The 14,928-nt window shown below is 39.6% G+C and overlaps 1 protein-coding gene across 1 annotated transcript in view; it reads left to right on the forward strand.

Moving 5' to 3' along the window:
• The window catches only part of LOC124594242 (dynein axonemal heavy chain 8-like), a 619,801-nt gene extending 615,157 nt beyond the window's left edge, over window positions 1–4,644 (forward strand). The window contains exon 46 of the mRNA XM_047132606.1: window positions 4,519–4,644. Within this exon, the coding sequence (XP_046988562.1) occupies window positions 4,519–4,644 (126 nt within the window). The remainder of the gene's footprint in view (window positions 1–4,518) is intronic.
• Window positions 4,645–14,928: the final 10,284 nt, after the last annotated feature.

Consider the following 14,928-nt stretch of genomic DNA (forward strand, 5'->3'; position numbering starts at 1 on the left):
GTTCGAATATCTACCTCAAAAACAAGTAACTCTGATTCAACACTACATGAATATGTCACCAATTCACCAATTGCTGTGATGAAAAAATGATTAAAAAGATTCGAAGAACAGCCAGTTAAATGACCAAAATATGAGCAAAGTCATCAGCACAGAATGAGGAATTGATTTTTATTTTATTTTATATTCTAATATATTTATGTCATGAATTTACAAATAAATTATTTACCAAATTGTTGGCTTTCATATTCGCTTTGCTCTCAGCTCTTCACTCTTTCTCAAGCTGCTGAGTGATTCCATGCATGAAACATAGTCATCTTTCTAACCACTGGGAAAGTGATGATATGGATCACAAAAGCAGAAGTAGAGCATGCCACATCATCAAATACAAAGGCACCAGGTCCTGACAAAATGCACAATGTAGTACTAAAGCACCCCAAGGTTAAACAGTCTCTTTCCTTTTTGACTGGTTTGTTCAACAGTATCTATCGAAACAGAATCTTACCACATGACTTGCTTAAACCTGTGTTTGTACCACTTCCCAAAACACACAATGCAAAGTGTTGCAATCGTTGCGGAATAATCAGTTTAATGAGTAGCACCCTCAAATTATTCCTTAAAATACTGCATTTCAGAATATCTTGTAATTGTGATGAGAGCATTGGAGACTCTGGATCCAGGAGTTGTGTTGGGACTCAGGGAGCATTCAGGTATTGACTCAAAAGCTTTGTGATGTTTATGTCAATGTTTATGCTTATTTCATTGATCATGGGAAAGCCATTGACACTATCCAGCATGACAAACTAATGTGCAAACTTTGGTGAACTGGGGCTAGATGGTTGTGACATCCAGTTGATTGGGAATGTCTATTGGAACCAAAGTGCTAGTGTGTGTACAGTGGTCAGCTATGGGAAGTACTGATTATGAAAGAAGTTTCCCAGGGCTGCATCCTCTCCCCATTACTTTTCAACATCTACTATGAAAAGATTTTCTGAGATGCTCTTGATGGAAACTATCAAGCAGTGGTGGCTAATGGAGTTAATATACACTGATAACACTGTTTTACTTGTAACCAGGATGACATATCTGCAAGAATTATAAACTCCATTGCCAAAGGGAGCAATACAGAGAGGATATGTTCACATGTCAAGAAGACAAAATGGATGGTTGTCAGCAGAAATTGAAATGAAATTCAATAACTGTTACACCCAGTAACAGTAGGATTGAAAGAATTTCATCATATAAATATTTGAGGTGTAAAATCAACAGTTACTGGGACTTCTCTCACTAAATTTGCTGCAGTACTGAACAGGCCAGAAGCACTTTTCAGGAACGGACAAAATTCTGAAAGTCATGACATGAGTATTACACTTCTCACTTGACTACTTTGATGTGACATGTTCAGTATCCTACTCGCTTTGGAGTGGAGTCATGGACACTTACTGCAGTATTAGGTACAAAACTGGAGCCATTTGAAGTATTGGTGTTTTAAAGGATATCAAGAATACTATGAATAGATAATATCACAAATGTGGCAGCTCTACAGTGTATAAACAAATATTTAGAAATTCTCAGTACCATCAGGACAAGAAAACTCTAATACTTTGTCCATATAATGTGGAACAAGGAATGCAACTTGCTGCAAGTAATCTTCAAGGAAATATTGATAGCAGACAAGGTCCAGGACATACATCTTGGCTAAAGAACCTAGGGCAGTGATTTGAACTGAGCACAGAATACCTGTTTGGAAAAGCCATGGATAAACAACAGATCGTGCTACTGATTGCCAATGTTCTTGGAGGATGAGGCAATTAAAGAAGCAGATGGAAAACTATTCTTCAGTAGTAATGATATTTAAAACATTAGCATTGCAATGTCACAAATGTGTTCAAGTTTTTGAACAGTATCATTTATTTCCATTTATGTATGTCTAAAAGTCTTCCAGCATGTTTTTGTAGTTGCTCCATTTTTAATACAAGGCTTCTAATTTTGGTATTCAGTTTCTCTACCCATGTTGGAATTTGTGCTTTTTCCCAACAGATCGTCACTTTCCCCACAACTGGTGCGACACTTCGATGCAGACAAAACTATCAATCTCATACTTCAGTTTCTCTAAGGCTTCTGATTCCTAGGCACACATTTCTGTCAAATGCATATTTCAGTGATGTTGAATGAGTTTTGAAAAGTCAGCATTGCATGTACCTACCAAGTGACTATCTAGATGTTATGAGTACTTGTAGGAAAAGAAATCCCCTTGTTGTAACTTTAATAGAGACCAACAATTTTGTTGAAGGTTCTAAAATGGAGAACCATATTGTGAAGCATAAGGCTGACATGACAGGAAACAACTAACTGGACACAAATATGAAAATAATGTTGAAAAAGGAAGTTCCATAAAGGCTGTACATAAAAGCAGACCATAATGATGATGCTTATGTCAATGTGGACCTGCAAAAGAGACAGCAGGGAGGACCTTGTAACTCAAACTTTTGTGGACTCTTTGAACTCCTCCTCAAGAGAATGCCATATCTAAACCTACACTTGAAGATCTGAAATCTATGTTGCACTTGATACCCAGTGATGCCAACCATGTTTATCATTCTCTTATCTGAGATGATCAAGTCATCAATGACATCAAAAGATTTAATAATGTAGTTGATTTTGAAGAAGATATACAATGATGTCAAAAAGGTTGCATAAGGCGTGAGCAGAATATTCGGTTGAACACATGTTTCATGTTACATCTCTCTGTATTGTATTTACTTTAGTATGAAAGAAATAAATACTGCTGTGAAATGTATTATGTTTATATATGTGTTTTTTACTATCGCCAACATCAGAATATTCACAATTTGCTGTTGCTGACCCACAATAATAGTTTGCTAATTTAGCAATAATCATCCAAGAGACATTTTTAATACAGTGTACATAACTGCCTACATTTTTACAAGTTTTGGAAATGATAGCTATTACAGATTTTACAATGAAATGGTTTGCAAATGGATCAATACCTCAGTTTGAGATTTTGGATCTTGGATCATTATTGCTAATCACAGTCCAATTCATGCACCCACAAACTGTAATACAAAATGATTAACATTTGTTCGATTGTTGGGAGTTTGCTTCATTTGTTTCATGGGAGTAACACCCAACTAAATAAATCTTCTCCTGAACCGAAAATGAAGACATTGGTCCTCCTCCATCTACTATTCTACCTCGAAAGTGAAAGACTACTATGTGGTCTGGGGCAAGCTGTAAAAGGGAAAGGCTCAGCTAGCTTCACCGTCTCTGTGTCTTGGAGTCACTGATCCACAAAGTAATCAAACTAATGCAACTTGTGTCACAAGAATGCCTCAGTCAGAGAGACTGAGGTAAACAAACTATGTATATTGGGCAATGAATTAATAATGCAGAAGCGATATTTTGCAATGTTGGTGGTTTCATTTTTGTGGATTTCTAATTTTGAAGGCACATAGGCACCCCTGCCCCTTATCTTCACACAGCTCATTTTTACATGGAATGGAATAAAAGAACAACAAAAATCAAGAAAAATTATAAAAGAAATTAAAAAGTGTCATATAAGAGCCCCCATAGCCTGTCAGCTGCTCTACACATCATCTATATATTGAGGGGTTATTCTTCCTCTTTCACTATTTGTTCCAGATACGACTCTCTAGTATGTATTGTAGTGGTTAGGGGGAGAGATAATGTGAACCATTCAGAGCTGGCGTAGTTATACTAATAAATGTTTAGCCACACCAGAAATTGTAAGTCCAGAAATGCATGCAGTTATGGCTGCTCGCGGGTTAAGAAATATTGTGGCAGTTCTGGAACATTGATTGAAAATTAATTCCTTGGTATTTTTGTGTACAGCTTGATATTTACCTTGTCTCCCCAATAATGTACGATGATGCTGGCATGGCCGCATCGCCTAATCTCTCTCCGTATTGACTTCTTCTCCAAAAAGCTCCATTTTAAAATGCAAGCCCTCGGCATACCAGGATGTGAAGATTAAGACGTAGCTCGGTAGGAGAATGAAAACTTGCAGCTTCTGCATATTACAACTTTTAATTAATGCAATATTGGGAAGGTGCAAGCACATACATCTTGATCACACCAGCTCAGAAGACTGACAGGCACCAAGATAGGTGAAAAAAACAGTTGAGGTACATACAAGAATTGATAGTATAGCTATCAGTTTTCTGTCAGCTTACTCAGAAATAATCATACCTCCCTTTCATGTCTTTGCCGCTCGGGGATGGCGCGAATAAGAATCATCACAAATATTTATTTATATGTGTAGGCCATCTAGAGAACCTACACAGTATTATTACCTCCAGATTTGTTGAGCTTTATTAACACTGCTTCATGAATTGTCATCTGGAGCTATTTCAAACATTTTATTAATTTTTCCCTTCCTGTTCATGTTTTTCACTGGTATTTGTGCTTATGCCCTTGAAGTTACATGTTGCTTGAGTACTTTAGGTATTGTATTAATAACCTACTTTTTTTTTTTTTCAGTGTCCAGTTTACAAAAAGCCAAATCGAACAGATTTGACATTCATTACTCCATTGTGGCTCCCTAGTGACAAACCACCGGATCATTGGATACTACGAGGAGTTGCATTACTATGTGATATAGCGTAATTTTAACTATTGTGTCTTCCTCTCCAGACACGTATTTTGTGCAATTTTGATATAAATGTATTTTTGAGATAATGTACATATAACTGAAAATGCATGCAATGATTTTATAAATTTGAATTTGGAATTATTTACATACTTAAATTTCAGGTCTTTATTGTTAGGAAATGAGAATGCGAAGGAGAAGGGGAAGGAGAAGAACAAGAAAAAGAAGAAAAATCATAATACACCAACCAAATTTGTTATAGGTGAATTGACAACACTTTCTTTTGCCACCCAATCTGAAAGTCGCACCATTGAAGAGACCATTTGACATGGAGCACTGTCTGGAACAGGATAGGGATGGTGAAGGAAAAGTATGTCTATTTTTATAGTAAACATTTTGACATTTGTCATAATACATTTAGGGAAACCATGGGAAACCTAAATCTGGGTGGCTGGATAGAGATTTGAATCCAGCTCCTCCCAAATGTGAGCCCAGTGCTTTAACCACTGGTTGCAAGGGGCTGTTGTCCACAAGCATATACATGCTGAGACGAAGGTTGCAGATGAGAGAGATGAAGAACCACAGGACATTCACCAGATTAAAAAAAAAAAAAAAATGTATAATTATGCAAAGCAAAATTAATTTTAAAAATTGATAACTGTACGGTATGGCACCAGGAGGGAGGTAACTGGCACTCTTGTTAATGAAGGATAACAAAAGAGTTATGAAGACATGGTTTGATGTAATGAATAAGAGAGATAACATACAGTGAGATGCAGACAGCATATTATGTCTACTGGTGAAGTTGTGAGCAATTTTGAAGGGCAAAAAACGGAAGAAAAGCAGTTTTTCTAAGTTTTGTTCAAGAATTAATTTGCTGCTTTTTCCAAAACCAGCCAATCAGTTCTTTAAAAGTGATAATCAGTATCATCCCATTATCTGTTTACAATTAAATGGATGCCCTATCCAATTTTTATCTCACTCCATGTGGTCTTGACTTTCACATGTAAAATTGAAAATTGCAGCATAACTAATGCATGAATTCCTTTGTACGAATTTGTACTGCTTTCTTTGTGTCTGATTCCATCCTATTTCATTAAATGTCAACTCATTTTTTGAAACATTAAATTTAATTATGAATAACAACTCATCATACAGTAATCATACATTAAATACGCTGAAGGCAACAATATATATTGCACACTCAACACGTAGAATGCCAGATTTGTTTCTTATGCTGATATCAAACATACCTGAGTAGTTCCCACATGGAGAACAGAATGGGGACTATTTTACCTGAGAAATATTTTGCCCAATAGGATGCTATCACATAACACAGAGGAGCTGCATGTCTTTGGGAAATATATCAGCTGTACTTTCCCCTTGCTTTCAGTCACACTGCAGTTCCAACAGTGAAATGCCATTTATATAGTGTTACAAGGCCACATCACGTATCGTCAGTCTTTCATAGAGTCTTAAATGGATAAAATGTTCTTGGTTTTCAAGTCTCATCAATTAAGATAACATTCACTAGCTTTAAACAGCAGTTGCTGCTATTGTTTTCAGGAGTCGAAACTCTTAATTGATGGGAAATGTCAACCTTATACACTATGTGACAAAAGTATCCGAACACCCCCAAACACATGTTTTTCGTATTAGGTGCATTGGGTTGCCACCTACTGCCAGGCACTCCATATCAGCGACCTCAGTAGTCATTAGACATCGTGAGAGAGCAGAATGGGGAGCTCCGTGGAACTCACAGACTTTGAACATGGTCAGGTGATTGGGTGTCACTTGTGACATACATCTGTACGCAAGATTTCCACACTCCTAAACACCCCTAGATCCACTGTTTCCGATGTGACAGTGAAGTGGAAATGTGAAGGGGTACGTACAGCACAAAAGCGAACAGGCCGACCTCTGTTGACTAACAGACTGCCGACAGTTGAAGAGGGTCCCAATGTGGAATTCCAAACTACATCAGGATCGACTGCAAGTGCTGTCAAAGTTAGGCAGGAGGTGAGAAAACTTAGATTTCATGGTTGAGCAGCTGCTCATAAGCCACACATTGTGCCAGTAAATGGCAAACGACAGCTCGCTTGGTGTAAGTGGAAAAGTATTGTGTGGAGTGACAAATCATGGTACACAATGTGGCGATCCTATGGCAGGGTGTGGGTATGGCGAATGGCCGATGAACATCTTCTGCCAGCATGTGCTGTGCCAACAGTAAAATTCAGAGGCGGTGGTGGTGTGGTGTGGTCGTGTTTCTCACGGAGGGGGGCATGTAACCCTTGTTGTTTTGCGTGGCACTATAACAGCACAGGCCTACATTGATGTTTTAAGCACCTTCCTGATTCCCACTGTTGAAGAGCAATTCTGGGATGATGACTGCATCTTTCAACAGGAATAGGCTGCCATTCTCCAAGAAACCATACAGCACCTGATTGAATGTACACCTGCGAGAGTGGAAGCTATCGTCAAGGCTACGGGTCGACCAACACCATGTTGAATTCCAGCATTACCAATGGACGGTGCCACAAACTTTTAAGTCATTTTCAGCCACGTGTCCAGATACTTTTGATCACATAGCGTATACAGGAGGCAGTACCATCCAGAACATTCTAGAGAACATTAATACCACTGCATCCACAGTAAATACCATACATCTGCATTCAGCCACTTAATCTAAAACATGGCGTAATTTTCAGGAATCTTTGAAGCAGGTCGGAACACCTGTAGAATACTTAGTACCCAGCAAACTATCCACAGTCACAAAATGCTTTGCTGAACAACAAGGACCATACGCAATGTAGAAAGTTGGAAAATAATACGTACTTGAGGAGGCAAAAAGATAGCGGGATTCTACTATAAATGATACAGCACAATAAATTGAGTGGAGAACTGGGGTACACACTTGGTAGGGCGTGGGGGCAGGCTTTGGACACAGAGCAGTATCAGAGTTGACATTTACAGGTTGGTAGGTGAGCAGATTCAAATATGGCACCAGCGCCTACATCTGCTGACATCATCATCACACTGGTAGTGGGTAAGTGCTGCAATACACTGCTTTACTCGGCTTCCTGCATGTGTGTTAAGCCTGCCCGCATTTGGAATGTTCTGGATGCTGCTGCCTTATGTAAACCAGGAGAACACCTTTCCTATACTGGAAGCAGAAGTTAAAACTTCTGGTTATGATGGCGGTGATGGCTGTTGGAAGCTTGAGAACTTTATCTGAATTTACATGATTTGAAAACAGAGAACATTTATCCAAGGTCAGATTACACGGTCATCCAAACTTTTGCCCCTGCAGCTACTGAAAAAAAGGATCTCCTTCCCTTCTCATTGGTGTCACCTGACCACAGATATCCTTTGATGTGGTCGCACCTACTCTACATATATCTGTGTCGAGACACATGCGAGCCCTGTACAGCGAGCTCCACGATTTGTGATATTCGCACTGTTGGCTCTCTCAGTGTTACCTCATTGGTACAGAAACACAACACAAAGCCTTTGAAAAGGGCCAATTATCAGCAGATGGAACAAAACATTACGCAAATTTAAATGGCAAAAAGTTAAGTTGCAAATAGATTCACAAAAAGAGACCTTCAGACTGTTTGCAACATACTATCAGAACACATATGAGGCCCTGGTGCTACTAAAAGTCAAATTCTGGAGGATTGGTAATAAAAAGATACACAGCTAAAAAATAACTGATTATTGGGGAGTGCACCAAATGAGATTTGAAAAACCTTAGATCTTAGAAGTGGAAGATATGATAATAAGCAAGAGAGATTACTGAGAAAATATCGTGCAAGAGTTGTTTTGTCAGTATTCTCTGTCTTACAAGTACCTATCTTCCACTTTTAAGCCCTCAGGTTTTCATATTTTGTCTGGTGCATTCCCCAATGATTAGTCTTTCCTTCTCATCCCATCCACTAAGTCTCTCCTGACCTGCGGTTCTGGGCAACTTTTCCAAACTCTCCCCATTTCCTAAATTGTACCAGTCCTGTTTTTTCATCCTCCTTCCTTTCTCTTCAAAGCTTTTACCAGGAGCAGCAGCCAATGTCTTCATAAGCTTGAAAATTTTTGTAACATTTATACGTGCGCACACTCCTGCCACTGCTTGGAGAGTAAATTTTTTATCCATCCAGTTGCTTTATATTTTCAAAAATTATTTTCATTGGTATAGATGCAATGTTTATTTTAATAAAAGTTTTTGGGTGTGAAAGTGCTTCAACTGATAAGAGATATCAGAAACTTTGATAGTTTTCACACCATGACAAAAAAAGTACTGAAATGGACTCAATGCACAAAGGCCTCCACTCACGTGAATCCTCTGTTGTGATTAAAGGACTGGGGACTTCAATGAATTAAGTAGAACACGAATTTACCTACAAATGAAATGCACATGAAACCAAACAGTGAACAATGATGAGAAGTAATATGCACCAGAAACAACAAGATCTGTGTGTCCTAAAAACATATGACTATGAAATTGCACTAAATTAATTTTAGAGAAATTGTGCATTAGCAACACACAGCTACACAGGTACAACAAAACTCAGGAGGGAGTTTTCTGAAAGTTCAGTCACATGAACAAACTCCAAAGCCAGATTATAGAAAAAACATCAACACCCAGATTGGTTCATCTCTCTAAACTCCCAGAAGAAACCAAGTAGCATAATACGGATGCACACCTGCCACTGACAAATGAAAGATGTGCTGATGATTGAAGGAGTAAGGTAGCCAATCACTGTAAAGTCACGGCTTTTTTTGATGAGCACATAAAAAAGCATTGAAAAAAATGTATCAGAGTTTTTGGACAATCTCTTTCTTTGGAGCTATTTGATACAAAATACATTTAACACAATCCAATCAATACACAGCTTGAAGACAATGTAGTCGGCCAAGACGATGTTTTTATCAATTAGCTCTTAAGAACCTTGTTTATGTGCCTGATAATCACTCAACATCTCAACTACAAAATGTGTGCTTACGTTTACTCCTTGAATTACTTGCATTTCCACAATACTTTCCAATGTGATACAAAGATGAACCAAAGATAATATTTGTGGAAACATTCAAGAATAGAAGGATATAGCTCCACTGTCCTTCAAAAATGATAAGTGTTATTGGAGCAGGTTATTGAATTTATTTCTGGACGAGTTACAATAATCATGACAGATGACAGCTGTAGATAGGAACAAGTCAGCTGATGAGATCAAACAATTCTTGCACTTCCTTAACATTTACAGCACGTACCCAGTCACAATAAATAAACTGACACAACTGAACCTAGGTAAGAGAAAGGACTCTTTTATAAGTGATACTAGTCATCAGGTCCCTTCATTTTTGCTCCCTTGAACTTCTAGGTAGATACCCCTCTAATGAACATTATTTTTTCTTGTCCACATCTCTATAAGTAAGATCATCATCTCAACAATAAGAGACCAGCCACCTTAAAGCATGTAGGGTCTACAAAACCAGCCATTTATGCCATTATTTAAAGCATTATAGGCACATATGTAATTGATACATATTCAAGAGTAATAAATATTAAAAGGACAAAGCTTAAGTGTTATATGTGGTTGACTTGAGGGAAATGTGGCAAAACAATTTATTAATCAGTTATTTTAGTGAACATTTTGAATATACATACATTAGACATATTTCTGTTATTAAGCTCTTTCAAAATTGGATATATTTTTAAGTATACAAATACTTCTTTATTTGTAAATACTGTGAGAAACGCAATGTGTTGTGTATGTTTTGATATGCCAGACAGACAAAGGTTTGGTTACAGTTTCTCTGAACAGAGACAATGCTTTTAGAGATAAAGACGAATTATTTGACAAGTGTCAATCTCTGAGGAAGCTGTGTTGCACTCTCATGATGTCAAAGTGAAAAACTAAAGTGACAAACTTAGAATGTTGAGTGCTTCAAGAGCAAGATGCCATGAAGTGTGATTTTAAGTAAGTTTGTCTTACCTCATCTCATCTTTTAAAAGATTGAGAAAGATGGACATACTACAATATCTCAGTGCTATGAGGGACATGAAAATATTACAAAAATAGAGCTGTTGCATTTCCCAACACTGAGGAGCATCTCAGGGAATGAATTCAACAAACCCTTGATAAAAACGTTCCCATACATTGGCCATTAGTGAAAGGAAAAGCACATGACTTTGACAAAATAAAACTGAGGAATACAGGTTTTTCAACAAGTGGCTGGGGAAAGCTATGCAGTAAACTGAAGATCTGCTAATTATTTAGTACAAGTATCATTCAGATGACATTTACAATGAAAACAAAGACTTTTTTAAGTGCTTTCCTGATAAAACTATTATGTTTAAAAGAGAAGAGCGCTACAGAGTTAACTCGCAAACACTAATGGATGAACAAACCGCCTCTTATCTACACTGAGAAATCAAAATGATCTCTGTTTCAAAGGTGAGTTTGCTACACAGTTTAATATACTGTACTAGCACTGGAGTACAGCATGACAGTGGCACATCGCCAGCTCAGATATCCTGTCCCTGGTACCACGCCATAGATTGCTTTCTGGAACTACAATACAGTAATATTAATGTGAACAAAATGTTACCCTATCATCCAAAAATTAAAGTCAGCCTGTATCCTGCCATGACCCACAGTTCCTTAAAAATATTCATGAGCATTTTATTTATCAATCGAAAAATCTGTACACTCAATTTGTGATGCTGTAATGAATCTAATGATACTTTGCATAATTCACCTAAACACCCATGACCGATAAGCCTAGCACCAACAGGATTTTGCAGACTGCTGTATACTTAACCTCTGTTAAAATTTCATTGTATTTTCACTCTTACCTGTAAAATAACCAGTTTCATATTTTTTTATTCTTCTGTATTTCATGTATTTATCTGCAACTTACTGTTGTCTCCAAGGCTCAATTCCATGTAGTTGTACCATAACTGGTCAAGAGACATAATGTCCAATTCCCCACCAGGCTGTCATTTCGCTATTGCATCAGAGATCCATGCAGCTCCTCATGGACAGGGGATGCTCGTCACTGACCCCCCATAATGATGTTCACAATACGATCGATCAATGTGCGTATAGAACTATTGCAGTGCCAACTTTTGGGGCCGATAAAATCAACTGAAGGGGTGTGAGTGCCAGTTGTAGTAACTGGCAGTAGGACCAGCCAATCAGCCCAGCTGAAAATGATTTTTGTGATCTGTGCTCTTCACTACACAGGAAGCCTTTACTTCTGTCCAAATACGTCTAATTTTCTAATCGGATCGATTTTCTGCTTTGAAGGTGGAGGGGAAAGGATGAGTCAAAGTTATGGTATACTAATTTAATCATTTATAAGGGTAAAACTCGACCCATTGGTTATGATAGTAAAACATATGCCTGGATGACAAGGGATGTTGAAGTAAGTTTATAACCAAATGAAGAACAAAGGAAGAAAACTTTTTATAATCCATTGCTCTGACCACATTCTCAGGAATATTGAAGTCATATTCTTTACTTGCAATACTGCCACTTAGTTACAGCTGTTGGACCAAGAAATCACACAGACTTTTAAACGTTATTATCACAAAGAAGTCTGACACATTCTGACTGTCCTGGACTAGGACACTGCCCTTGAGGTAAATTTTCTCATTGTTATGAAATGTCTGTGGTAAGTGATGTTACTATCAAGAAAGCTGGGTTTTGGATCAGCACGGGCAACAAAGCCTCAGGAGCAGAGAAAATTGGTGTTGAAACCGGGCTTAGCAACAAGGAATGGGCCAAACCTTTTTAACATGAAACAAGCATGTCAACGCCCTCCGAATTCATAGGAATGGACAACAATGTGCTGGTTGTCAGACTAAACATTGAGACATTTTTGCAGAAATGACAATGACAATGAAGATGGTCAAACAGGCGTTTTGATGAGGTAGAAAAGCACCTTCCAAAGAAGTAAGAAGTTTTAAATGTGCTAGACACACCGCAGAGATTTTTTTTTAATTTTGTATGGACTCTGACCACAGAATTTAAAAAAAAGATATACGAGCTTGAAAAACTGATCAGAGTTTTATTTAAAAAGAGAGAGAGAGAGAGAGAGAGAGAGAGAGAGAGAGAGAGAGAGAGAGAGAGAGAGGAGAGAGAGAATTGATGGATTTCTCTAAAGACTGTATTTTACAGGCTATAAGATGCATTTTTCATTCAAAAAATTGCCTCTAAAATTCAGGTGCACCTTATACTCAAAGTTAGTGTAAAAATGTCCAGTGCTTGATTTAAAATTCCTGTCTATCTTAAAAGTGGCCCTATACTATATGCTGTGGAAGAACTACACTCCTGGAAATGGAAAAAAGAACACATTGACACCGGTGTGTCAGACCCACCATACTTGCTCCGGACACTGCGAGAGGGCTGTACAAGCAATGATCACACGCACGGCACAGAGCGGACACACCAGGAACCGCGGCGTTGGCCGTCGAATGGTGCTAGCTGCGCAGCATTTGTGCACCGCCGCCGTCAGTGTCAGCCAGTTTGCCGTGGCATACGGAGCTCCATCGCAGTCTTTAACACTGGTAGCATGCCGCGACAGCGTGGACGTGAACCGTATGTGCAGTTGACGGACTTTGAGCGAGGGCGTATAGTGGGCATGCGGGAGGCCGGGTGGACGTACCGCCGAATTGCTCAACACGTAGGGCGTTAGGTCTCCACAGTACATCGATGTTGTCGCCAGTGGTCGGCGGAAGGTGCACGTGCCCGTCGACCTGGGACCGGACCGCAGCGACGCACGGATCCACGCCAAGACCGTAGGATCCTACGCAGTGCCGTAGGGGACCGCACCGCCACTTCCCAGCAAATTAGGGACACTGTTGCTCCTGGGGTATCGGCGAGGACCATTCGCAACAGTCTCCATGAAGCCGGGCTACGGTCCCGCACACCGTCAGGCCGTCTTCCGCTCACGCCCCAACATCGTGCAGCCCGCCTCCAGTGGTGTCGCGACAGGCGTGAATGGAGGGACGAATGGAGACGTGTCGTCTTCAGCGATGAGAGTCGCTTCTGCCTTGGTGCCAATGATGGTCGTATGCGTGTTTGGCGCCGTGCAGCTGAGCGCCACAATCAGGACTGCATACGACCGAGGCACACAGGGCCAACACCCGGCATCATGGTGTGGGGAGCGATCTCCTACACTGGCCGTACACCACTGGTGATCGTCGAGGGGACACTGAATAGTGCACGGTACATCCAAATTGTCATCGAACCCATCGTTCTACCATTCCTAGACCGGCAAGGGAACTTGCTGTTCCAACAGGACAACGCACGTCCGCATGTATCCCGTGCCACCCAACGTGCTCTAGAAGGTGTAAGTCAACTACCCTGGCCAGCAAGATCTCCGGATCTGTCCCCCATTGAGCATGTTTGGGACTGGATGAAGCGTCGTCTCACGCGGTCTGCACGTCCAGCACGAACGCTGGTCCAACTGAGGCGCCAGGTGGAAATGGCATGGCAAGCCGTTCCACAGGACTACATCCAGCATCTCTACGATCGTCTCCATGGGAGAATAGCAGCCTGCATTGCTGCGAAAGGTGGATATACACTGTACTAGTGCCGACATTGTGCATGCTCTGTTGCCTGTGTCTATGTGCCTGTGGTTCTGTCAGTGTGATCATGTGATGTATCTGACCCCAGGAATGTGTCAATAAAGTTTCCCCTTCCTGGGACAATGAATTCACGGTGTTCTTATTTCAATTTCCAGGAGTGTATATCTGGTAGCACTGGATTCAACTGACAGCAGTGATGCACCAATGCAACGAACATGAGTTGCGAGGATTCACAAGCTTACTGTCTCCCTCTTACCCCGCCATCACAAACAGAAAACTGTCTAGCCTATGAAGCAGTTAACAGTGCCAATGGACCTGAATTGAAAGTGAACTGTATTATCAGTAGTGGTACAATGCTTTTGTAAGTAGCTAGTTTTGAAATGGAAAAACATAAAAGGTATTCATATGACGCGGGCTATAAATTCATAGTAATAGCATATGCAGAACAACGCAGAAACAGAACAGCTGAGCAGCATCTTGACCCTCCACAAACAGAAAAAAATTATTTGCAATTGGTAGGCTAGTACACAAGAACTGAAAAAAATGTGCAAATAGAGAACTGAGTGCAAAATGGCCAAAACTATAAGATGATGTATTGAAATGGATTCAAAGACACCATCAAAATGGCACTGGAATTACCTAATACAAAAATGATTCAAATACATGCTCATAAGCTACCACTACAGCAGAACTTAACAGACTTTAAGCATAG

Source organism: Schistocerca americana, chromosome 2, assembly GCF_021461395.2.
Source record: "Schistocerca americana isolate TAMUIC-IGC-003095 chromosome 2, iqSchAmer2.1, whole genome shotgun sequence".
Lineage (NCBI taxonomy): Eukaryota > Metazoa > Arthropoda > Insecta > Orthoptera > Acrididae > Schistocerca > Schistocerca americana.